Below are 24,203 nucleotides of genomic sequence, written 5' to 3'. Positions count from 1 at the left end.
CAACCACAATGGGGAATTACTGTCCCACGCGTAAGCTGCCGTTGACAGCACAACAGAAAGGGCTGTGTTTGGAGTGGTGCCGTCGCGGGGAAGCATGGACTGCTGACGAATAGCTCGCACTGTGTTCAGCGACAAATCGTGGTTCTGCTAGCCCGGATGACCATGGCGGTGGCCTGGGGCACGTCTCGGTTCTTGCAGGAGGACGTTACGTCCACTACGTCAGACTCAAGTGTGGCGTCATTTGACGTGTACTCGCCGTATCGAAGACGACAGGAGCCGTGTATCGACTTTGTAATTTTTTAACAGTTTGATTGGCTGTGATCCAGCAACTGTACGCTATTAATTACAGGATGTATACACAGCCACTTCGGTTGCATACAATTTTTGTTAATTGACCATGGTTTCGATTGCACTAGGGCAGTCTTCATCAGAATAAAAAGTTACATAGAATACCTAAAAAATATAATGACATGGCTTGAAATAAAATACACTCGACAGGATTACTTCAATAAATTATGTACAAACTGAATGTACTTACGTGTAATCACACCATGGTTAAATAATAATGGTTGAAACCGTCTGAGCAAAAATGCTCTTGTCAGACAGAAATATCATAGAAATAAAAATTAAAATGTAAAAGTATAGCATGATTGTCAACTAGATAAAATACTCCATGGAATATAGCCGCAAGGTTGCTTAGGATCTGGAGTGGCAAAACACGGCCGCTACCGTGAGACTAAACGGCTAACACGCCGAGGCAGCCACGAGGTGGACACGAAAACAGATTCGCGCCACCTAACAGTAAGTAATCGAATTACAGACAACTTAAGAGCAAATGAGGCACTGCAAGAACAATTTTAAACATTACTGGTAACAAAGGAACACCTTCTAGGGAACAAAGGCACCTATGTTCATTATTCAACTTTCGCTGATCATTTATTAATCACAGGGCATATTCCTGAAGACGCAAAAGACGTCCAGATTTTGCACTCAGAGAAAAAAGGCTTTAGGTTTAACATCTTAGAAAGGCTAGAAATTTTTAAACACCTATCTCTGAAGGACGGTCTCATTCTTAAGGAACAGTTGCAATTATGCAACAAAATCTTTTTTCAAGGTACAGAGCCGGTAATTAAAATTGTCTGAATGGCGATACTCTCGTCAGTGTAGTCTCCTAAACATCGTTTTTCCTTCCAATATTATGTTTTCTCTGTATATTACCTGAACTGTATTTTCTTTTGTAAAGAAGATTGTTACGTTATGTTGTAACTTTCGTACACTAGTTCCTGTTTGTTACCAGCAATGTTTAAAATTGTCCTTGCAATGCCTCATTTGCTCTTAAGTTGTCTGTAATTCGATTACTTCCTGTTAGATGGCGTGAATCTGTTTTCGTTCCACCTAGTGGCTGCCTTGGCGTGTTAGCCGTTTAGTCTGACGGTAGCGGCTGTGTTATGTCGCTCTTGGTCCTAAGCGACCTTGCGGCTGTCATTATATTCCTTGGAGTATTTTATCTAGTTGACAATCATGTTACTTTACATTTTAATTTTTATTTCTATGGTATTTCTCTTTGACGAGAGCATTTTTGCTCAGACGGTTTTAACCATGGTGTGATTACATTTAAGTACGTTCTGTTCGTACATAATTTATGGAAGTAAGCCTATCAAGTGTATTTTATTTCAAGCCATGTCATTATATTGTTAAGGTATTCCATGTAACTTTTTATTCTGATGAAGACTGCCCTAGTGCAATCGAAACCATTGTCAACTGACAAAAACTGTGTGCAACCGAAGTTGCTGTATATAAATCCTCTAATTAGACTTCGTAATCGTTAGAGACGCTGACCTGCGGTAGCCATTCTTGCAGACGAGTTAAAGCATTAACCAATTATATCTTCAATTCATGGTAATTTTGAAAGCAGTTGCTATCTTTTCTTTCTTTTAAAGCGATAACCTACCAATTTTACGAAAAGGACCTAAGACGGGCTACGTATAGTTTAAATAGCCACATGCAACGAAATGTCATCGTGGCCCAGTCGCTTAAATCCAATGCAGGAATCTAGAGGGAACCTGTTTTCTTTCCTTTACCCGAAAATTTCGCTACGTTGTGCCATGGAGGACAAACTACAGAAACAAAACTACAGAACGAGTATGTGCAGTAGCGTATTTTGACGTGTCCCACATCCGAAAACAACACAATGTCACGGTAAGTCTGTTTTTCGCCGTAACTAGAAACAAAATGAGCTGGATATTAATAAATATATTCGTTAGTAGAATCTACATTTTACAAAAATGTGTACTTTATTGCTAACAGGTTTAAGTTACGACTAATTTCTTTTCATTGAAGATGTGTCAAGTTTGTCCTCATTTAGGACTAGGTATTGTGTTATTTTTAACATAGTTATCAATATTTTTGTTTAAATTCCATTCAAAATAAGTCAAAATTTATGTCTTTTAAGCAATGGCATTTGCCATTTTTTGTTATCATATGTATTACTCATTTCTGCATTACGAAGGTAGTTTGGTTATTTGTCACAATCCTGAAAATTTAGGACATGACTAATGACAATGTACGTAAGCAAAGCAGTATGTCCTGACACACAAAAACACTGTACTGCTGTTAGAATCTGAATGTCATAGCATGCCGTAGACACTATTTTTCCAAGTAATTTAATATCTTCATACCATTTTACTAGACAGTGAACCGAAACCCGATGGAACAGTACGTTTTATATGCTACAACGTCTAGTGGAGCAAAAGGAATGCATCGCAGTCTGTTTATCATCTTTGTATTCAGGTGCAGAGAACCTCACAGCTGACGAGTGGCTAATTTTGAGCGAATGTTTATGTGTACTGGAGCCATTTGAAGTGGTAACAAATGAAATCTCAACTGAAAACTATACCTCTCTTTCGAAAGCTATTCCAATAATCAGACAGCTAATCCTAACCGTATGCAATGGGAAGTGGGCTACCACGACAGCGCAAGAGCTACAGCACCATCTACACAACTTACTAATAGCCCGGCTAGGATTAATAGAAACAAAGTACATGCCGTTGCCACAGTTCTCGACCCAACATTCAAAACATTACCATTTACGAATCCCATTCATTCAAAACATGCAGTGGCAAGCCTAATTGCGGACTGCACAAACGTGGTAGAGACCGTACGATCTACTCATTCGGCTGCTAACGACGCTAGCCACGAGTATCATTTCGTACAAAACGCCAGTAGTTCCTTATGGACTTCTTTCGATGAAGAGGTTGCCAATAAAAATCGAATGAAAAGCGGTTGTGATAGCATAGACCTGGAGGTACAACGATATTTGGAAGAACCATACCTACAGCGCACGGATAATCCTTTACACTACTGGAAAAAAAAAATGAAAACAGTTACCCAGGTCTAGCTGTCATGGCAAAAAAATATCTTGCAATGCCTGCAACTTCTGTTCCCAGTGAAAGAATATTTTCGAAAACGGGACTACTTATAAACAAACAAAGAAGCACACTAAAAGGCCAATTGGTTAATAAAATCGTATTTCTAAACAAAAATCGACGGCAATGCAGCAATGGGATGTAAAAATGCCTTCTTCTGAACAACTTTTGTTTCCATTCTTTCTTCAATAAATAACCGCATGTGCGCAGTTTCTGTATATAAAAGGCTATAGCACTTCTCTTTTGCGTTTAAGCAAGAATGCATACATGCAGAATGTACAAGGTAGTTTCTTTTGTAAGAATAAAACTTCCGTTTCATGCGAATTCTGTGCTTTGTTTTAAACAACAATTCTATGATTTTTGTCTTATGAGACATATGCTAATACTTCAGTACACATTATTAACGGTAGTACAGTTGATATCAATCATAGAATTTCAGTTTTCCGTGCACGTACCTACAACGAGTACGACCGCTGCGGCTCAGTGGTTCGTGTACTGAAGGTTTGCGCAATTTCTCAGAGCGCAGTACTGTCAACTTCTCGAGCGTACCCGAGACATTCTCGAGAAATTGCCTTCGCGTCGTTTCTCGAGCGCGGTCACAGCCCATCCCTACCTGTAGTGACTGAGGGAACTCTGATGCCACAACGGTACGTCACGGACATCCTGCCCACGTGTTACCTTTCGTGCGACAATGTGGTGCCATTTCTCAATAGGACAATGCTCGTCCACACATGGCACGTATCTCTACGAACTGTGTGCGTGATGTTGAGGTACTCCCGCGGTCACCGAAAGACACAGACAACTCCGTCCCAGTGGCAGTATCCAGGATGTCAAGGACTAATTACAACAGTTGTGGGCCAGCTTGCCTCACGAGAGAATACAACGGCTTATTACATCCTTCCGAAGCGAAGTGCCTGCATCCAGGCAAGATGTGGCACAGCTTCATACCGCTAAGTGAGCTCATACTGCCACGTTCTTTGCAAATTTGTGATTCGATTTCATAATCGTTGAAGTAACATCACATACCCTCTCAAATCGTGAAGTTTCATTTCGTTTCATTCTGCCCTTCTGGGCGCTTCCCTTTTTTTGTCAGGCAGTGCACAAAATTTTCTAAAACTGTACAGAAAAAAAAACTACAGAAAAGTTGCTTCACGAGCAGGTAGGGGTGAGGGGAGGGGGGAGTGCAGTTTTGCGAATTGCGCCAGGGGCGCGGGATATAATCGTTACTGTTTTGACAACAGTTCACGGGCTCTCTCCGCCTATTCCACAACGAAAGAAGAAAGATTAGGGTTTTAAGGTCCCATTAACAACTTCGACGTCCTGCCAGCCACGAAGGGGGGAGAGGGGACGATGTCTCGCGATACCAACACCAGTGGTCGTGGTGTTTTTCACGCCGTACAAACAAACGGCGCTGTCATCCTTAGGCCATTCGACCCCACCTGCTTTCCCAGCAGACGCCTCCTGCACGTGCTCGACACTGCTCTGCTGAAGGGAGGTGCGCAATTCATGTCCGTCACGACGCGAAACGTGCTGTCATCGGATCACGTCCCTGTCATTTTCGACACGGACGTAATGGACGCGGCGCTGCTAGCCGGACACCTAAAACCAGCGAAATATGGAGAACGAGCGCTTCTGAGCGCAGATTCTCGACGACGTACCTGACCTCGATCGACGTGGCGGCCGACGCAGCACTGGCCTCTCTCACTGCAGAACACTCCGGGTAGTAGATACAGACGCTCAGAGGTAGCCACAACGACAGCGAGATTTTTCACGCCAACTCCCGCCTTACATACTGGAGCGATCACCAAGAAGAACAGGCCATTCCGCGAATGGCGGCTCGCCCACCAAACCAGATACGAAACGCCGCGTTAACCGCACGAGGCGGGAGGAGCACAGGAACCAGGTCTGGGCAGACACTGTGTCCACGCTCAACCCTGACGACGGCAGCGGCTGGAAAGTTGTAAAATGCTTCCGCATTGCCGGCATCGCATCCCGTCGCTGCAGGTCGGCCAGTGAGCCAGATGCCGAGGCCAGAAAGCTGGCCGACACATTTGCGGTCATCTTCACGCCGGCGACAGACGCCGTGGATGAGAATCGCATCCGCAGGGTCAAAGAGCCACCATCCTGGCATACAGGGCAGAAGAAGCTGTCATTCAACTGATCGCAGAGGAAGAAGCAGCTGCGCAACTCCTGTCTCTGGACACCAGGAGTCCGTGATGGGATCAACAATCACCTGCTGAAGAGCTTTCCACCTGGGGTCCATCAGCCATTGACCTATATCTTGAACCAGATACTTCGGTCGGGGTTACACCGCTGCTCACGGAAACGTGCGGAAGCGGTGGCTGTATCTCCCAAAAAAAGGCTGAAATTCGTAGGAAGAATTTAAGGAAATGTAACTCAGCCACAAATGAAGTGGCTTACAAGGCGCCTGTTCCACTGATTCTTTAGTACTGTTCATCAATCTGGGACCTAACCAAGAAGAACTGATAAAAGAGATAGAGAAGATCCATACCGAAGAGCGGCGCGTTTCGTCACGGGATCGTTCAGTCCGCGCGTGAGCGAGCTGTTCAAGAAACCCCAGTGGCAGACGCAAAGAGAAGCGTTGTGCATCACTAAGAGGGTTACAACTGTAATTTAGAAGGAGTCAACGGTCTTGCCGCAGCAGTAACACCGGTTCCTGCCAGATTACCGAAGTTAAGCACTGTCGGGCTTGGCTAGTACTTTGATGGGTGACCGTCCGATCTGCCGATCGCTGTTGCCAAGCGGGGTTCACTCAGCCCTTGTGAGGCAAACTGAGGAGCTACTTGATTGAGAAGTATCGGCTTCGGTCACGAAAACTGACATAGGCCGGGAGAGGGGTGTGCTGACCCCACGCCCCCATATATCCACATCCAATGACATCTGTAGACTGAGGATGACACGGCGGACAGTCAGTACCGTCGGGTCTTCCGAAACCTGATCGAACGGAAAGAGAGATTTTCCGTGAACAGCACATTAATTTCTCACATATACCTGTCGCGAATGATCACCATGAGAAAATCCGAGAAAGTAGAGCTAATACAGAGGCTTACTCCCAATCATTTTCCCACGCGCCATCACGAGTGAAACACGGAGGAGGGGATCACACAGTGCTACCAGAAATACCCTCCACCACACACCGCCAGGTGGCTTGCGGAGTATTGATGACTGCGTTAACCCAAGAGCAAAACTTCTTAAGATTTTCTGTCAAGTCGACAGATAGAATTTTACTTTCGAATCCGTTGAGCGCTTCATGCGTGATTCTCGTTCCGCTAATTATGGTTCCGTTCAGGTTTTTTTTCTCTGTGAAGCCTTGGCTAATAAATTTACAGCGAACTATCTTTGCTTTCGTAGCAGCTTTCTAACACGGCTGTCGAACCACGGCGGGTCTTTCATGTGCCTCGCAAATCAGCTCTACGCATATCCGTCTAAACTATATTGTACAGTACTCTTTAACTTTGTCCATCGATCCTCAACATTGGCAGCGCTGGAGATGAAATTCGCATGTCGATCGCTCAGGTAATGTAAAGTCGGTTTCTTTTCTCTCCTGTTAAGCCGAAATAGCTTCCAAACTTTCTCTACATTCGTATTTACACAGTATTAAGTCATATTGCGACTTACGATCATTGATTCCCTGTTGTATCCTGAGTCGAAAAGTTCGGGTCTGTTCATGACCCGAAGATCTAACATGTTACCTTCACGAGTTCTCATTAGCTGCTTAGCATAATTTTCTGGTAAGTAGTGCCCAATTTCTTAACACTGCACCATACTTTACAAAGACACTGATGATTAATTTAACGCCGAAGTGGATACATATATGAATAAACACGGTTCAGTCACATTAATGTGAACACCGCCTATGTTCGACGTCAACATACAGTGACCACTCACAGGCGGCAGGTGGCGGCACTAGTGTGTCAGGGGGGGGGGGGGGGGGAGGGGGACGCAGAAAACAATGCAGTCGTTGAAACTTCCTGGCAGCTTAAAACTGTGTGCCGGACCGAGACTCGAACTCGGGACCTTTGCCTTTCGCGGGCAAGTGCTCTACCGACTGAGCTACCCAAGCACGACTCACGCCACGTCCTCACAGCTTTCCTTCAGCCACTATCTCGTCTCCTACCTTCCAAACCTTACAGAAGCTCTCCTGCGAACCTTACAGAACTAGCACTCCTGAAAGAAAGGATATTGCGGAGACATGGCTTAGCCACAGCCTGGGGGATGTTTCCAGAATGAGATTTTCACTCTGCAGCGGAGTGTGCGCTGATATGAAACATTCCCCAGGCTGTGGCTAAGCCATGTCTCCGCAATATCCTTTCTTTCAGGAGTGCTAGTTCTGTAAGGTTCGCAGGAGAGCTTCTGTAAAGTTTGGAAGGTAGGAGACGAGATACTGGCTGAAGGAAAGCTGTGAGGACGTGGCGTGAGTCGTGCTTCGGTAGCTCAGATGGTAGAGCACTTGCCCGCGAAAGGCAGAGGTCCCGAGTTCGAGTCTCGGTCGGGCACACAGTTTTAATCTGCCAGGAAGTTTCATATCAGCGCACACTCCGCTGCAGAATGAAAATCTCATTCTGAATGCAGTCGTTGTCCTAATGCGGGAACGGAGCGATTTATCTAACGTCCAAAAGGACATGATCATTTGCCTTCGGGCCAAGAGCGAAATCGTTTCCGAAACGGCTAAGTTTGTAAAGTGTTGGCGTGCTGCGCTGGTTAAAGTGTACCGTGCATGGCAAAATGGCGCTGTCCAAAACTGGCGCCGAGGCAACTGCGGTGCACCACGGGTCATAAATGACAGGGTGAACGATGACTGCGGAGATGTGTTCAGGCGAACAGACGCGCAACTTACCGCCCAGATGAACCACGGGGCTACCAACTGTGTCCTCTGAGTGACCGTTCGGCGAACGCTGCTGTGTATAGGCTTCCGCGGCAGGCACCTGGTTCGTGCACCGTGCTGACAAATGTTCATCAGCGACGAAGGAATTTGCACGAGGTTACCGCAACTGGACGTCCACTGAGTGGCGATAGATGGCCTTTTCATAGAAGTGACGTTTCATGCTCCAGTGGCTCCAAACAGCATATCCAGACACTCCGGGATGACGATGGCATTGAAACAGAGGATGACACGCGTAAAGCTGAAATACTAAACACCTTTTTCCAAAGCTGTTTCACAGAGGAAGACCGCACTGCAGTTCCTTCTCTAAATCCTCGCACGAACGAAAAAATGGCTGACATCGAAATAAGTGTCCAAGGAATGGAAAAGCAACTGGAATCACTCAACAGAGGAAAGTTCACTGGACCTGACGGGATACCAATTCGATTCTACACAGAGTACGCGAAAGAACTTGCCCCCCTTCTAACAGCCGTGTACCGCAAGTCTCTAGAGGAACGGCAGGTTCCAAATGATTGGAAAAGAGCACAGGTAGTCCCAGTCTTCAAGAAGGGTCGTCGAGCAGATGCGCAAAACTATAGACCTATATCTCTGACGTCGATCTGTTGTAGAATTTTAGAACATGTTTTCTGCTCGAGTATCATGTCGTTTTTGGAAACCCAGAATCTACTCTGTAGGAATCAACATGGATTCCGGAAACAGCGATCGTGTGAGACCCAACTCGCTTTATTTGTTCATGAGACCAAGAAAATATTAGATACAGGCTCCCAGGTAGATGCTATTTTCCTTGACTTCCGGAAGGTGTTCGATACAGTTCCGCACTGTCGCCTGATAAAGTAAGAGCCTACTGAATATCAGACCAGCTGTGTGGCTGGATTGAAGAGTTTTTAGCAAACAGAACACAGCATGTTGTTATCAATGGAGAGACGTCTACAGACAAAGTAACCTCTGGCGTGCCACAGGGGAGTGTTATGGGACCATTGCTTTTCACAATCTACGTAAATGACCTAGTACATAGTGTCGGAAGTTCCGTGCGGCTTTTCGCGGATGATGCTGTAGTATACAGAGAAGTTGCAGCATTAGAAAATTGTAGCGAAATGCAGGAAGATCTGCAGCGGATAGGCACTTGGTGCAGGGAGTGGCAACTGACCCTTAACATAGACAAATGTAATGTATTGCGAATACATAGAAAGAAGGATCCTTTATTGTATGATTATATGATAGCGGGACAAACACTGGTAGCAGTTACTTCTGTAAAATATCTGGGAGTATGCGTGCGGAACGATTTGAAGTGGAATGATCATATAAAATTAATTGTTGGTAAGGCGGGTACCAGGTTGAGATTTATTGGAAGAGTCCTTAGAAAATGTAGTCCATCAACAAAGGAGGTGGCTTACAAAACACTCGTTCGACCTATACTTGAGTATTGCTCATCAGTGTGGGATCCGTACCACATCGGGTTGACGGAGGAGATAGAGAAGATCCAAAGAAGAGCGGCGCGTTTCGTCACAGGGTTATTTGGTAACCGTGATAGCGTTACGGAGATGTTTAGCAAACTCAAGTGGTAGACTCTGCAAGAGAGGCGCTCTGCATCGCGGTGTAGTTTGCTGTCCAGGTTTCGAGAGGGTGCGTTTCTGGATGAGGTATCGAATATATTGCTTCCCCCTACTTATACCGACCGATGACCGTCGCAGTCTGGTCCCTTAAACCCCCCCCCCCCCCCCCCTACTTATACCTCCCGAGGAGATCACGAATGTAAAATTAGAGAGATTCGAGCGCGCACGGAGGCTTTCAGACAGTCGTTCTTCCCGCGAACCATACGCGACTGGAACAGAAAAGGGAGGTAATGACAGTGGCACGTAAAGTGCCCTCCGCCACACACCGTTGGGTGGCTTGCGGAGTATAAATGTAGATGTAGATCGGACAGATGGAGCGATAGAGGTACTCAAGGTAACCTCCGCCTCACACCGTCAGGTGGCTTGCGGAGTATGGATGTAGATGGCCGAGACCCTGCAACCAACATCGGAAGGGTACAAACCGGAACAAGGAGCGTTAATTATCTGGAGAATGTTTTAGTGGCATTCCCAGAGTGATCTGGTCATTCTGGAAGGCACAATGGATCAACATAAATACGCAATTATCTTTGGGGGATCATGCCCGTGCCTACATGCAGTTTGCTTGTCCCCCAGTACGATGGCATCTACCAGCAGGACAATGCAACGAGTCACACAGCTCGCAGTGCACATGCGTGGTTCGAAGAGCACCAAGATGAGTTTACTGTACTCCCCTGGCCACAACGAATCCCCCAATCCAGATTCTGTGGTACCATCTCGATCTGGCTGTTCATGCCACGGATCCTGAATCAAGAAACCTATCGCAGCTGGCCACGGCACGGCTCCACATCCCTGTCGGCACATTCTAGAACCTCACTGACACACTTCCTCCACATCTCGCAGCGATCTGCGCTGCAAACGGTGGTTATTCATGCTTTTGACAGGTGGTCACATTAATGTGACTTGACAGTGTACGTATTAGGGTTCAACACATGTCGGTTATTAGAGTCAAAGCATAAGCAAGAGTAGGACAAGCATAGGGCAGGAAATGATACGTGTCCCTCAAAGTTGCCATGCCAGCATTTTCCGTAAGCGATCTAGGCAACTTAAAGGAACCCACATCAGGATGGCCTGACGGTAATCTGAACCACCGTTCTCTCGAATGCGATATGAGGAGCTTCAGAATTTTCAGAAGGTGAAATGCAATGAGCCTCAGAATGAACGTGTGTATCAATTATTCGTAACTTCTTGTTCTGATCTTTGACACAATTAGAAATAATGACTACTCATGTTTGTCTGATTATTATTATACTTCTTTGGCGCAATCGTAATGCTGTATTATTTGCCTTAAACGCGCGTAAATGGAAGTAGAGGAGGACCGCATGAAACGTTTGACGTACATCATCTGTAGAGGACTGAGCTGGAGAGTTAGGCAACCCCCTTCGACACGCTTGGGTGGAGTTTGCCCACCTTCAGGTGCTAGAGCAGCAGCAAAGTGAATTGGTGTCGGAGTTCCCGACAGGTGCTCAACAAAGGTGCATGGGAGGCACCGGGGATGTTACCGAACTGGGTGGTCTTAGAGTGACACATTGTTATTTTATTCACGCATGTGTCAATATCGAACAATCCCGTCATCACGCCATAGAAGAGCGCGAAAAAGAAAGGACAGATCAGGATGAAAACACACTGCTGCTTCGGATCAGGTTCAAATTTCTTCGAATGGTTTTCAACGATCGCTAGTGGTTCCACCCTGTATGACACAGCAAAGGGGTTAGATCACGCTCAGTGGAGGTATTAGTGTTGAAACACCCAGGAGGGTGGCAGCAATGGACATATTTATCAAGAATGACGCCCTGTTGCTCAGTGCACACCGAACTGTCGTTTTCGACCGCGAGATGTATCGGAATCAACACGCCAATAGCAGGGATAGTTTCATTGACGCCCTCTATGCCACACCCTGAGGCCTTTTCGTTTCGGTTCACAGCGGCGGTGTGTCTGAAATGTTTTCCTTTGCCAACCATTACGAAACAGCACGATTTCGACACTGGGTGGCCGGCCGCGGTGGCCGAGCGGTTGTAGACGCTTCAGTCCGGAACTGCGCGACTGCTACGGTCGCAGGTTCGAATCCTGCCTCGGACATGGACGTGTGTGATGTCCTTAGGTTAGTTAGGTTTAAGTAGTTCTAAGTTCTAGGGAACTGATGACCTCAGATGTTAAGTCCCATAGTGCTCAGAGCCATTTTGACACTGGGTGTGGCGGTTCTGACCTAAATCGGAGAGGCGTCAAAATAAGGGGTGAAATGTGGGTAAATGGGGGTGTGACCTTCCCATTGTGACACCATTAACCTGCCTTACAGCCCACATGAACTTCTGCCCTGTGGCCTTTTTTCACACGTGTCAAACGTTCTAGGCACCTTTGCGCTAAATTTCAAACTTACTCGTTGCAATGGGAGATAATTACGAGGTTTCGAATGCACGATCCTTTAATTTTGTTGCGCAGTGTAGTTTCACGACAAATGGCTCTGGATACACCTTGCTACTAGTCAATACCCATTTCAAGTTCTGCATTCTTTCAAGCTGATACTAAATTGCTATATATGTACGAGGGTTGGAACTTAAACAGTGGCAAGTATTTATTCACAACCTATACAAAAGAGTTACATGTTTGCACCTGTTACTGCCCTTCAAAGTAGTCACCAGTGTTGTGTAGAACCCGATGCCAGCGATGTGGAAGGCGTAGTATACCGTTAGCAGAGCCTGTTCTGTTGATGGTGCGAATGGAGCGGTCTCAAGTTATGGTGATTCTCTTATACGACTGTGATGGTGTTATCCTAACGCATTACGTTCCTCCACGGCACACCGACAATGCACACACAGTATTACTGTTCGTTTTTGGAGCATCACCTGCGACCTGCTTTGCGAAAGAAGCGGCGACACTGTCTGCGCAACCCACCCATCATTTTGCACGACAATGCGCGGGTGCATACAGCACAAGCTGTGGCTGCTCTGTTCGATCGATAGGATTGGGAAGTACTGTACCATCCACCATACTCCCTGGACTTGAGTCCTTGTAACTTTACAAATCTTTAATCTGTGACATGGTCAGTGTTTGGCTCTCAAAATAATTTAATTTTTGTAAGTATCACGATTTCTTTATTATTCAATCATTAGACTGGTGATGCATTTCAGTGAGTAATATATGTCCGTATGCGGTTTAATTTATAGGTTCTGAAGAAGATTCCATTACTGGAATCGAAACCTAGGTAAACGAGTAAAAATTACCTTGCAACTGAAGGCTGAAAAAACTGTTTATTTCCTTGTAACTTTGATTCGATTCCGAAGATGAAGGAACCACTTCGTGGCATTCGCTTCAGAACTGTTCCAGAGATTCGACGGGCAGTAGACCGCCCCATTCGCACCATCGACAGAAAAGTCTCTGCTAACGGTATACCACGCCTTCCACATCGCTGGCAACGTGTTCTGCACGACGCTGGTGACAGTAACAGGTGCAAACATGTAACTCTTTTGTATCGGTTGTTAATAAATAGTTACCACTATTTAAGTTCGAACCCTCGTATGTATGTATATGTTGTATGTATGTATGTAGAGCAAGATTGCATATTCAGTTTGCTATGGGGGTGGGGGTGTTTGCAGCTGCCCTTCCCTGCCCCCTTGTACATTCCTGAAGTTACTCCAGTAATATAGGATCACAAGTTTGGTTGTAGCTTTGTCCTCCACTGTATGAGTGCGTACTCACCAGCCTTGTATCCAGACAGCGCCTGACTCTCCATTTTTCCGACGTCCCCTCTATCTTCCTCCATCGTGTCCTAAAAAAAGAAACAAGGAAGTACCGGTAGTGGAAATACTTGGACTAGATAACAGTATTTACAAAACTATGTTAATTAATATGCACTGTTCTTTATTTGTTTAGTGTGTGGTAACAAGACTGTAAACTTGTGAAGACGCAAAACGTTCGTTACTTTTTTACTCGGCAGCATTCAAGTATGCCTGGCGAGGCGACACGTACTTGCAGTTTGTGGATTGGTCCGCCATCTACCGATGACCGGGGGAAGCGTGAAGCAGCGACTGAGATAGGGACTTCCCCACCGGATATCCAGCTTAACAGTTCCGAAATGTGAATTTATTTTATAATTGATATGTAATACAAATAAATTTGTTTTCACCCTTAAAATCTGCTGAAAGCAACAATTCTGTATTGACAAACTGTAAATGTAGCACTTAAAAACACCAAGAGACGTTATCGCGTTTCCCGCTGAATGCGCAACAAAGACTTGCCGCAGAAGGTCTTCGGCGGTCAGTGCGTGAAGAGTGAAACTACAATGGCTACTGAGCGTGAGTAAATGATGATCAAATCATTTTATGTCTTCTCACTTTCGACAACATCCATATTCTCATTCGATTTGACATTTATTTCAGAGAGATTATTAGACGACATCTTACAACATTATGCTCCAGATTATTGGACCTCCACAAGCCGTGATGAGTTCAAGGACAGGAGGTACATAAGACGAACCGTTTCCCATGGCAAAGCGTATGATATGGCAGTCAGAGATTTGCGAGGTCGCTACGGTATTCATCAAGTGGACGTAATTGAAAACCCATACCAGTACGGGAGATTCCTTATACGCAATGAACATCTTAGGAAACAGCAGAGACGTGTGGTAGTGGTAAGTGAACTGTGTTGTGTGCATTACATTTAGAGGTGAGGTTTATTTTATGACGATAGGAAAAAGTGGTGCCATAATGTAGCCATGAACATAACTCGAATACAGATTTCGTTAAATACAGATTTCGTAAATAATTGAAGCTACAGATGACCTGTTTGGTTTGGGCCCCAAATATTTATTTTTATATACATATTTGCCCCAGACTTAAGAGTCTGATTTTTAATAATTATTATCAGTCAGTACGGTTTGAAATGCAGTTGGTATCATGTATGTCTGATAACTAACAGTAGTGATTATCAGATGTGCATTATCTTTGTAAGAATTATAGAAAGATGTATTATCTTACCTAATGAAAAGAATATTAAGTGGATGTTTAGCTTTATGAAGGAGTATTGAAAGATACAAAATATTTAAAATATAAGTTTACAGGTATTGCATGCAGTCTCACATCTTGCTTGTGGACGTATCTGGAATCAGCATATTGTGAGTCGAGGGATGAGTAAATCAGGTGCTCGTGATTTCAAAATAGTAGTTCTATAGCGAAATGTAATGGTTGTGGAGGAGTACAACATAATGGATCAGTAATGTATACAGTAGTTGTAGGAAGCATGTACTGGTGCACTGTGTTTCTGCACTTACTTGAAATATGGTGTTAGTGAAGATTAAATGTCTGTAAAGTATCTGTGTATGTCTGCAACTCAACAGAAGTGGTAGCCAGGAAAGCAGATTCCACATTTACCAAAGCACCACACACTGATGCACTAACATGTTTTATTAGTGGATAATAAGTATCATCAGGCACCCACTTGGATCCAATTGTCGAAATGTTAGCGATATTTATGTTTACCATCTTTGAGATAACTGATTATTTGGATTGCAACTGAATGTATTATCTGTTCTTCCATATACAAGACTGTCTTACATTTGAATTGGGAATTTTGATTTTATTTACCAATAGCAAAGAAGTCAGTGCTGAAGTTTACAGGTGTCTTCTTTGAGATGTATATCGGAAACAAAACTAGGATGATAGGAATTACGCTATGGTACAGAAAAGAAAGAGTATAATTTTATGCATCAAAATTTTTGGATATCAGGGGACTTGAGTCTTTTAGATGATTTGTCTGCCAGTTTTGATATTCTCAGACACATTCTTGTGAACCCTGATGAATTGCTGCATTTTGGGGAAAGTTGTTAGATTACAGATAATTTAGATTCAGTAGGTAGTAGAGTGGTGGCTAATTTAGGAATTGGAGGAACATTCTATTCAGTGTCAGGTGTAAGATGCCTAAGGTGTAAGATGCCTAGCAACATTTTTTTCAATCTCTGATAACATGTTTTGTAGTCTTCGTGAAACCAAACACCAATTGAATTGGTAATAAAGCAATGTTTTAATGTGAATTCTGCAATGAAAGCATGATATCTTTTACGTAGTTTGTTCTTAGCATACTTGATGTCTGTTGTCATTCGATTTTTTCTACTCAGTTGTTGACACTTGTGTGTGAGAAAGTTCACGGTCACAGAAGTGATATACATACAGTAATGGTGAAGAAGACTAGTAAATATGCATGCTTTTCTTACTGTCACAACTGATCTGGTATACACATCTGAGCAGTGACTCGAAGTAATACTGTAGCACAGCAATGTGTGAAGATATGCCTGTGGAAATTATAGAACATTAAATATAGAACAAGGAAGGAACACACAAAGTAGACACCTAAATAAATAATTGCTCACAATAGTCGCACAGTAAGTTCAAGTAACTCATCACTTCATTAATGTGTATAAGAGGGAATCATGGTTTGAAGCATACACTGTGTTGCAGCAATTGTGGGGTTATATAAGGAAAGTAAGCAGCATTGCCACACCATGCACAGTATATTGACACTGCTGCACTTTTCACTGTTTCATGCATCTTCACAGAGTAGGTATCACAGTAAATAAATGTACTCTAACAACATGTAGTGATGAATGAAGGAATGTTTCTTGAAATCATAAACTTCAGTTTCCAAATAAGTTGCAATTTTACTCACATAGTGTATGATTCAGTTACAAATCGTGCTCAGGTTTGTGTGAAATACTCTTGGTGCTCTTATGGCATTAAATTAGAATAAAAATTTGAGCTTTTGATGATCACCTTCCACATTTGCAAGTTCAAGTTGTTATTCTAGAAGTCATAGTCAGATAACACAGTGTACATCACTGTCTTAACAGGACAGTGCATGCTGTGTGGTTCTGAACACAATTTATATTAGCGTGCTATGTTCAGCATAACCCCTTAATGAGCAGAATCACTTAATGCACTTAAAATTGATTCATAATGTAATCAAAACTGATTGTATGAGTATAATTACAACTTCTTTGGTAACAGGAGCATTTTATTCAAAGAACAGTCCAATCAGCAGCTATGGAAGAATTCCAGCACTTCAGTGGGTAGCAACTCTGTTACTGATGAGCAAGACAATATTGGCGAATGAAGGACTGCACTGCATGGCACATTAAAATAGAAATCACAATATTAGTTAAGCTATATTACAGAATCTTTGTTAACACATAAAGTTTAGCTCTCATTGGAAGACAAGACTTAAAGTTTCATACAGGCGCAAAACACTAATTGTTACCTGATTGAATGTAATTATTGGAAATGATTTATTAAATAGTGTAGCATATCCTAATAGGTATGATTCATGAATGATGGTTGCAAAATAATAGAGTCCCAGTTATACACAAACCATTGTCGAAATGCAACATACACAAACAACTGTCAGTATGAAACCAAACTCAGAAGATTTGTAAAACATTGTAGCATCAATGGCTAATACACAGGCCATGTGTTGGCTCTTTGTTGGTCGAGACAGCTTAGTGTCGTGCCACATTTAGTTGAGCTGTCAAACAATATAGTAGCAAGTGCTAGTCTGCCTAGTTGAGGTTAAAAGCCCACAGTATCAGCATATGAATTTGAATTAGGAAGAATGAATTGTAATATGGAGACTTCATATATTACTGCAAAGTATGTTGGTTAAGTCTTGGGTCATGCCTGGAACGATTTTTCAGTTTAAAACTCACTACTGTTGAATTATGAAGGAAAGAGGAATGCAGGAATGAAAGAACATATGGAATGTATTGTGGATTTGCGCCTTAAGTGGCCTTGACTGCACAGTGCCCACTGTGGGACATTGCACAACTTCTTTCTAATTTGATGGTGATGCATTTCAAAAGAAAATCACATTGTAGATGGAACAGATTCCGATAAAGACAGTCCAGCTGCCTATACTCTTTGTTTGAAGAATTAAATATGGTCTTGAATGAATTACAAGGATAGTTTTATAAGGGTTTTGTGGGAACTGCCAATCTTGCATCTGTTAAGCTGTTTTTGAGTCCTTTTGCCATTTCAATTGAAAGCACTTCTGTGCAGATGCAAATGTAACTGATGGATCTGCAAGGAAATTCCTGTTATAATGGCAAATCTTTGTACATTGTAACTGTCTAGGATGTCTACATTGGTTTTCTCAAATAGTTGGTCGCAAAAGTGCTACAATATTTCAATTGACATATTTGTGAGAAAAACCTTTTTTCCATTGTGAAACTAAATGTCATGATTACATGGCAACTTGGTCAACTCTGTGAAATTGTCTGTCCATTTGTGCAGACTGTTTGTACCAGATCAAAATTATATTATGTCTTAAGCATGCCAAAAATAAAAATTAATACAGAAACTTTGTGTTATTTGTGATCTGTGTTGTTGATAAATGTTAAATATAAAATCAAGTCACATACAGTGTGACTGCATTGCCATTTAAATGCGGCACATTCACAGTTTTCCCCTCTTCCCCCCTCCTCGCACTCAGACAGTGTGGCGTGTCAGTGGGGAAATGTGCGGCAAAGCTAAGCAAGGCCAGGGCATGGACATCAAGCCAAAATCTTGGTCACCCCTGGTTTAGAAGCACCAAGTGTTATGGTTTGGAGTGTTACATCATCATCTATGTATTGAGGGCAATCTGAGCAGTAAACACTACGTTATAATGGTTTCAGAGCCCAAGGCACTACCTGCACATTTCAGGTTACTCCATATGCAACACTGAAATAAGCTGCAGGCACTGCCATATTTCAGGCTACTCCTCATGCAATACTAAAGTCAGTGCCGCCTGGCCACATATAAAAATGAATGCACATTTGCTTTTCCTGCACATTTGACTGATGAATCATACATCAAATGTCTCTAGCACATGGTTGGTCAGCATCTTGTTTGTCACAGCACTCATCACTGGTATTCAGTTACTGCTTTTTATCCTTCATGAACTCATTAACTAACCATAAGGAGAGAGGTCTCGCAGGAAAATTTTCAGACCACCGTCAATTCTGTAGGACAATGTTTATACAGACTGGAGCATGTTGGGGCTTCACATTATACTCACTTCTGAAAGTCAGCATCACTTTCAGTCCCGTATTTATCATTTGTGTATTCTGACATACTTCATCTGCTGTGTTAAGTTCCTTTCAGCCATAACGATACTTTTTGATGTTGCCAACTTAATAAATGTTGGTATACATGTGAACATTATTGCTGCAATCACTTGACTTTATTCCTTATATCCTCTGACATTGACAGTTTCATAAATGTTGGTGTACATGTGAACATGAACACTACTATTGCTTGACTTATTCTAACAATTCATTTGCTAACTCACACCCAAATTCTTATCAAAGTTTATTTTTACTAAAAAAAAAGCCCATAATTTTCAGATCTTTCCATTTCTTCTCTCCACTACTTTTTTTGCTCTGTGAAGACATTAATACCTGTGAAAAGGAATAAATGTAATGAAGGAGATTGGAATTTTCACTTCATTAGTATATGTTTCTTTTTAATTTATATTAGTATGTGACAGCATACACAGTCCTTGCATTTGGGCAGTGATGAACGTTCTAACCATTCTAGCTGTAGGAAGCATTTACTCCCTTTGTATTAATCACTAACTAATCATATGAGATTCTGTTCTGCAGGATGTCTTAACACTTCTCTAATGGCCTGACCATTACATTGAATAGCTAGTTAAGCACATACTGGCTGTTTCCCAGCTTCTTGCTGGAAAAGACAGTGCTTGTGATCAAACTACAATGGAATCTCATACCAAACACTTTTTTGTTGGTTTGCCAACAGCTGAGAAAGTCGTGGCTATAGACAATGATGTGACCACTGCTTTTTGTGAAACATGTTCTTCAATAGATCCCGTCAATGTAATTATTTTTAATTGTTAATAATAACTTACTTAAAATTTTATGTTACAGAGACAGATGTACCACCCCGTGCTGGAAAAGGATGTAGATCAAGCATTAGAATACAATTGTGACACAAGATACTACAACGCAGACTCTAAGTACAACGCAGACTCTAATTACTTGCAATGTTTAGACAAGAGAACAATATTTTATGCAAGGCCACAGGATTGTGAATCATTTTTTAATAATGGTTTCAGGAAAGTTTTTATTGTATTGTCTGTATTAACTGAGAACGAAGACAGTGACTCAGTTGTAACAGATTATGACACTCATTATTATCCCATGTTTGTCGTAATCACCACATGATTTGACAAGAACATTGGTGCATTGTATATTCAGCTATTATATCTACTTTTATACATTTGTCTATAATTACTAAATTTGACCATTGCATTATTCATTTGTACTATAGTATTCAATATAAAGACTGAATTGTGTAGAATAGGATTATGGATACAGTATTTTATGTTTCTGATGTCTCTCACCTAAGAACAGCTGCAAAAAAGACAGGCTAGCAGAAATTTGCATATTGTGGTTAGGGACTTATAAAGCCCTGTTTGAAACTGGAGTGACAGAAAAAGTTTTTTACCATTTGTTTTTGTCTCATTTGTACTATTAAGATAAAGGAATCAAGACAACAAGGTCTGTGATGAATATTCATAACATATGTAGTAGGAGTATTAAACTGGCCTACATCTTTTCTTCATAATAATAAACTCTATGAATAATGTTTGTATCAAATATAAAAATTGTTATGTTCATGTACTCATAAACAATAAATATTTGTATTTCTTTATAAACATGTTCCCAATTTTGAGAGGAGAATTGCTGTTGCAGGTCATAGGTACATAGTGGTAGAGATGGTACACCCACAGTGAAGAATATCAACATGAAATGAAATAATAATACTGTAATCTAGTTTGGAGAAATTTTATGTGGAATTAGTAACAGTCACAGCACACATTTATTAGGTTGTTGGGCTAAAGTTTGCAATGGGACGCTCATGCACAGATGTTGGATGAGATAGCACTAGACCTTTTGAGTTGGCAATCATGCCGGTGTGGGTGTGGAGGGGCTCCACCTCTTGTATTTTACATGTCAGCAAGGCCTCCAAAATCCATATGGCACAGTGATTCACAATTCAGCTGTTTAGTCACCCGAGATTTCTCTGATGGTACTTTGTTAAGTTTTAACAGTTGATGCATAAGTTTGTAGTGTTTTGTTTTGAAAGTTGGTACCCGGGTTGCTATGGTTTGTTTATTTTATTTGTAGTTCACTGTTGCTGTTTTCATTTACATGTTGTCATTTGGAGATAGTGAGTGGAGTTGTGGCTATATGAATTTACATGTTGTCATTTCGAGATTGTGAGTGGATCTGTGGGTGCTAGAAAATGTGCTATGTGGGGAAATTTGAACATTTCTGACATTCGTCTGTTTGAGATCAGTAGAAGGATGACAGCAGTGGAGGCAGCCAGAAACATTAAGTGGTGTGTAAAAAATGCCGTTGGAAAGAGCACAGCAAGAAAATGGTTTTCTCATTATGAGGAGGATCATGTTGACATTGGCAATTATCCACATTCGGGAATACCTTCAAGGTTTGATTATTGTTTAAACGCATTAATCCACAATGATCCATGTCACTATACTCGAAGATCTGATAAATGTGATGGACTGTGATCATTCCACCACTGTGTGACATTTGCATGCAATGGTGAAGGTTCAAAAATGGGTGCATAGCTGCTGCATGCTCTTAAGGCAAAAATCAGCAGGCAGCCATATGTGCATCTCTGCTTGTTGGTCATCAATTGGTTCATGAACAACAACAACAACCATTCCTATCCTTTACCATTACTGGTGATGAGAAATAGTGTCTTTATGCAAACATAAGGAAAAGAAAGGAATGGTTGAGATCAAACAAAGCAGCAACACTGTACAAACACTTGTGCGCCGCTGCTGATATTTACTGTCAACAACCACGATGCCTTGCAGATGCAATCCAAGAACAATGACTGTGTGAAGTGATGCTACTCCATGATAATGCCCACCAGCATTTTGTTAGACTGACAAAAACTACTCTACAGGAGTTGGGTTGGGAAGTTATTCTGTGCCCACTTGATAACACCCTTCAAGGAACTTCCTTTCTGGATGAAAATGCATTCCGAACATTGTTCGATGAATTCTTTACCTCAAAACTGTGATTTCCACAGCTGCAGAATCAATAAGTTTCCCGGCCTTGGCAGACTGTTGTAAGTAGTAAAGGAGAATATATTCTTGAGGACTAAATTCTCTTTTATGTGCATCTGTTAGATCTATTGAACTCGTGGGAAAGCACTACGAACTTGTGCACCAAACCAATATTTATGTTTGTAAGGTTTTAATGTTGCTGCGATACTATGGATTAGCTGGTTAGGTGTTGGATGCTGTACCAACAGGGACTGAAAGGACTTAACATAAATGAGGGGGTGATGTATGCCATGACACATTAGTGATGACTGGATTAGTTGTGCTTGGGAGCAGTCTTTCATAGTTTATATTAGTGTTTAATTGTTACTAAGATACAAAACTTGCACCACAGATTCAATAAATTAAGCATACAAGACTAGCTCACTTCTTGTAAATAGAAGAGACGCCGACTAGGAGACTAGCACAAGGAAAGTTAAGTTGTGTACACACTGTATTAGACTAATACCACTGCCTATAAAACAACTTATTAGGAAAAAATATGGGTTCACAAGTAGGTGTTTCGTCTACGTGCTGAACAACCATAGCCACATAAGATGACATAACAAAGTAAAAAACAGTTGTCACACCAATTGCAAAGTGTTTCACACAATACATTATTGAACAAACTAAGTACATGCAAACACTCTGGCTCAAAAAAGTATCTACTGTTCTGTAAACTGTGATCTGTTACATACTGTCATTTGTATGAATAGTATTTTATGGACTGGACTGTGAAACTATGTAAGTAATTCTGTCAGATATACATACGTAAGAGAACTTTGCATTAATTTTTACCATGTTTTTATTACGTCACTTTCTTGTTTGATCTAGCAACTGATTTAAAACGAACTTCCCAATGAACTACAGACTTTAAATTTCAAACATAGCTCAAAATTGGATGACAGTACAATATTAACTCGCTTTCCCGTCTGGTGTATAGATGGGGGTACTCTGATGACCTAGAGACTTTAAACTTCCCATATAGCTCCAAACTGGACAACAATGAAATTTAACTCACTTCCTTGCCTGGAGTGTGGTGGCGAGTACTTTGTGTGTACCTTGCCATCACCCCCCCCCCCCCTCCCCAACATCAGTTTCCTTTTCCAGTCGTGAATGGTGCACAGGAAGAACTATAGTTGGCAAGTGTCTGTATGAACTCAAATCTCTCTAATTTTTACCTTCACAGGTTTTTTGTAAGATATAAGTAGAAGGCAGCAATATACTTGTTGGCTCACATGAAGAAAAGTGAAATGAACCTGAAATTTACAACTTGCACATTGTAGTTTCATCAAAGTTCTTGAAATTAATTGAAAAATTTCACACACAAGAGTCAAAAGTGGGAAATAATTATTTAAATAAGAATGATTTTTTTATGTACAACATTTTTAAAATCATAGTAAAAAGTATTAAGCAATTTAGCCTAGCCCGGTGTACAGTCTCGAAAATTTGTGAATATTAATTTTTTTGTAACTATGAAAAAACACTAAGATTTAAAATGAAAACTATGGGGCGCATGCAGTACATAATTGATGCATTACACTGAGCTGTCTGCATATCATTTGCGATAGTATGGAGGTACAAATACAGTGACTTACGCCTACACTCCTAGTCTTGGGAATGCTTTTCTCCCCATTTTGTGGGGAAATGCTAAGTGATAGTACTGCAAACTGCGCTGAGCACATTATTTCCTCCTACATACATCTGGCGAAATAACTGAGAAAATGACAAGAGTTCATAAGAAGTCTTACTGTCAGCTATTTTAACAAATTATTTGTAAATGTAACAGGAAAGTGACGGTGGCACCACAAACAGCATCTGCCACATACAGTAAAATGGTTTGCAGACCACAGACATAGAAGACCCTTGCTCCGATACCTATGATGATCTAATTACTTAGAGATAAGTGCCAAAAAAACATTCCAATGGGTAACAATAAATTGTAGTTAATTTTCCATTTCTCATTAGATATTGGAATAACAGACCAGTTTAAACCTCTGAATTTTGCCAAAGTAACATATCACATTCTATGTGCAGAAATCTGAGCACATCATTTGAAGCTGCACACTGTAACTATAAAAATCAATAATTCACTTCAGTTCATTTGTTTACATGCACTTAAAGGAAGGGACTCTTCAAATTTTC

At 41.8% G+C, this 24,203-nt stretch overlaps 2 protein-coding genes across 5 annotated transcripts in view; one reads left to right on the top strand and one right to left on the bottom strand.

Moving 5' to 3' along the window:
* Window positions 1-24,203, bottom strand: part of LOC124721157 (band 7 protein AGAP004871-like) — a 298,564-nt gene that overhangs the window by 272,853 nt on the left and 1,508 nt on the right. For 2 of the 4 annotated variants that reach the window (XM_047245980.1, XM_047245978.1), the window contains exon 2: window positions 13,635-13,704. In XM_047245980.1, the coding sequence (XP_047101936.1) occupies window positions 13,635-13,698 (64 nt within the window). In that variant the 5' untranslated portion in view covers window positions 13,699-13,704. Of the gene's footprint in view, window positions 1-13,634; window positions 13,705-13,904; window positions 13,924-16,143; window positions 16,222-24,203 lie in introns of those variants that run through there. The other 2 variants (XM_047245979.1, XM_047245981.1) reach the window with 2 other exon arrangements.
* LOC124721158 lies at window positions 14,079-20,635 on the top strand. Its single transcript, XM_047245982.1, has 3 exons — window positions 14,079-14,230; window positions 14,315-14,565; window positions 19,849-20,635. Exons 1-3 carry the CDS (start codon window positions 14,155-14,157, stop codon window positions 20,143-20,145), a joined length of 624 nt encoding a protein of 207 aa, XP_047101938.1. The 5' UTR covers window positions 14,079-14,154; the 3' UTR covers window positions 20,146-20,635.

This window comes from Schistocerca piceifrons, chromosome X, assembly GCF_021461385.2.
Source record: "Schistocerca piceifrons isolate TAMUIC-IGC-003096 chromosome X, iqSchPice1.1, whole genome shotgun sequence".
NCBI classification, from domain to species: Eukaryota; Metazoa; Arthropoda; class Insecta; order Orthoptera; family Acrididae; genus Schistocerca; species Schistocerca piceifrons.
Note: the sequence above shows the minus strand (reverse complement) of the source record. Positions and strands in the feature narration are given on the sequence as shown.

Excerpts from the sequence above, each read along its gene's own strand:
- LOC124721158 (XM_047245982.1), top strand. The coding sequence starts at position 14,155 with ATGCGCAACAAAGACTTGCCGCAGAAGGTCTTCGGCGGTCAGTGCGTG. Across the intron at positions 14,231-14,314 it reads AACTACAATGGCTACTGAGC|AGAGATTATTAGACGACATC; the intron begins GTGAGTAAATGA and ends CATTTATTTCAG. Across the intron at positions 14,566-19,848 it reads AGCAGAGACGTGTGGTAGTG|AGACAGATGTACCACCCCGT; the intron begins GTAAGTGAACTG and ends TTTATGTTACAG.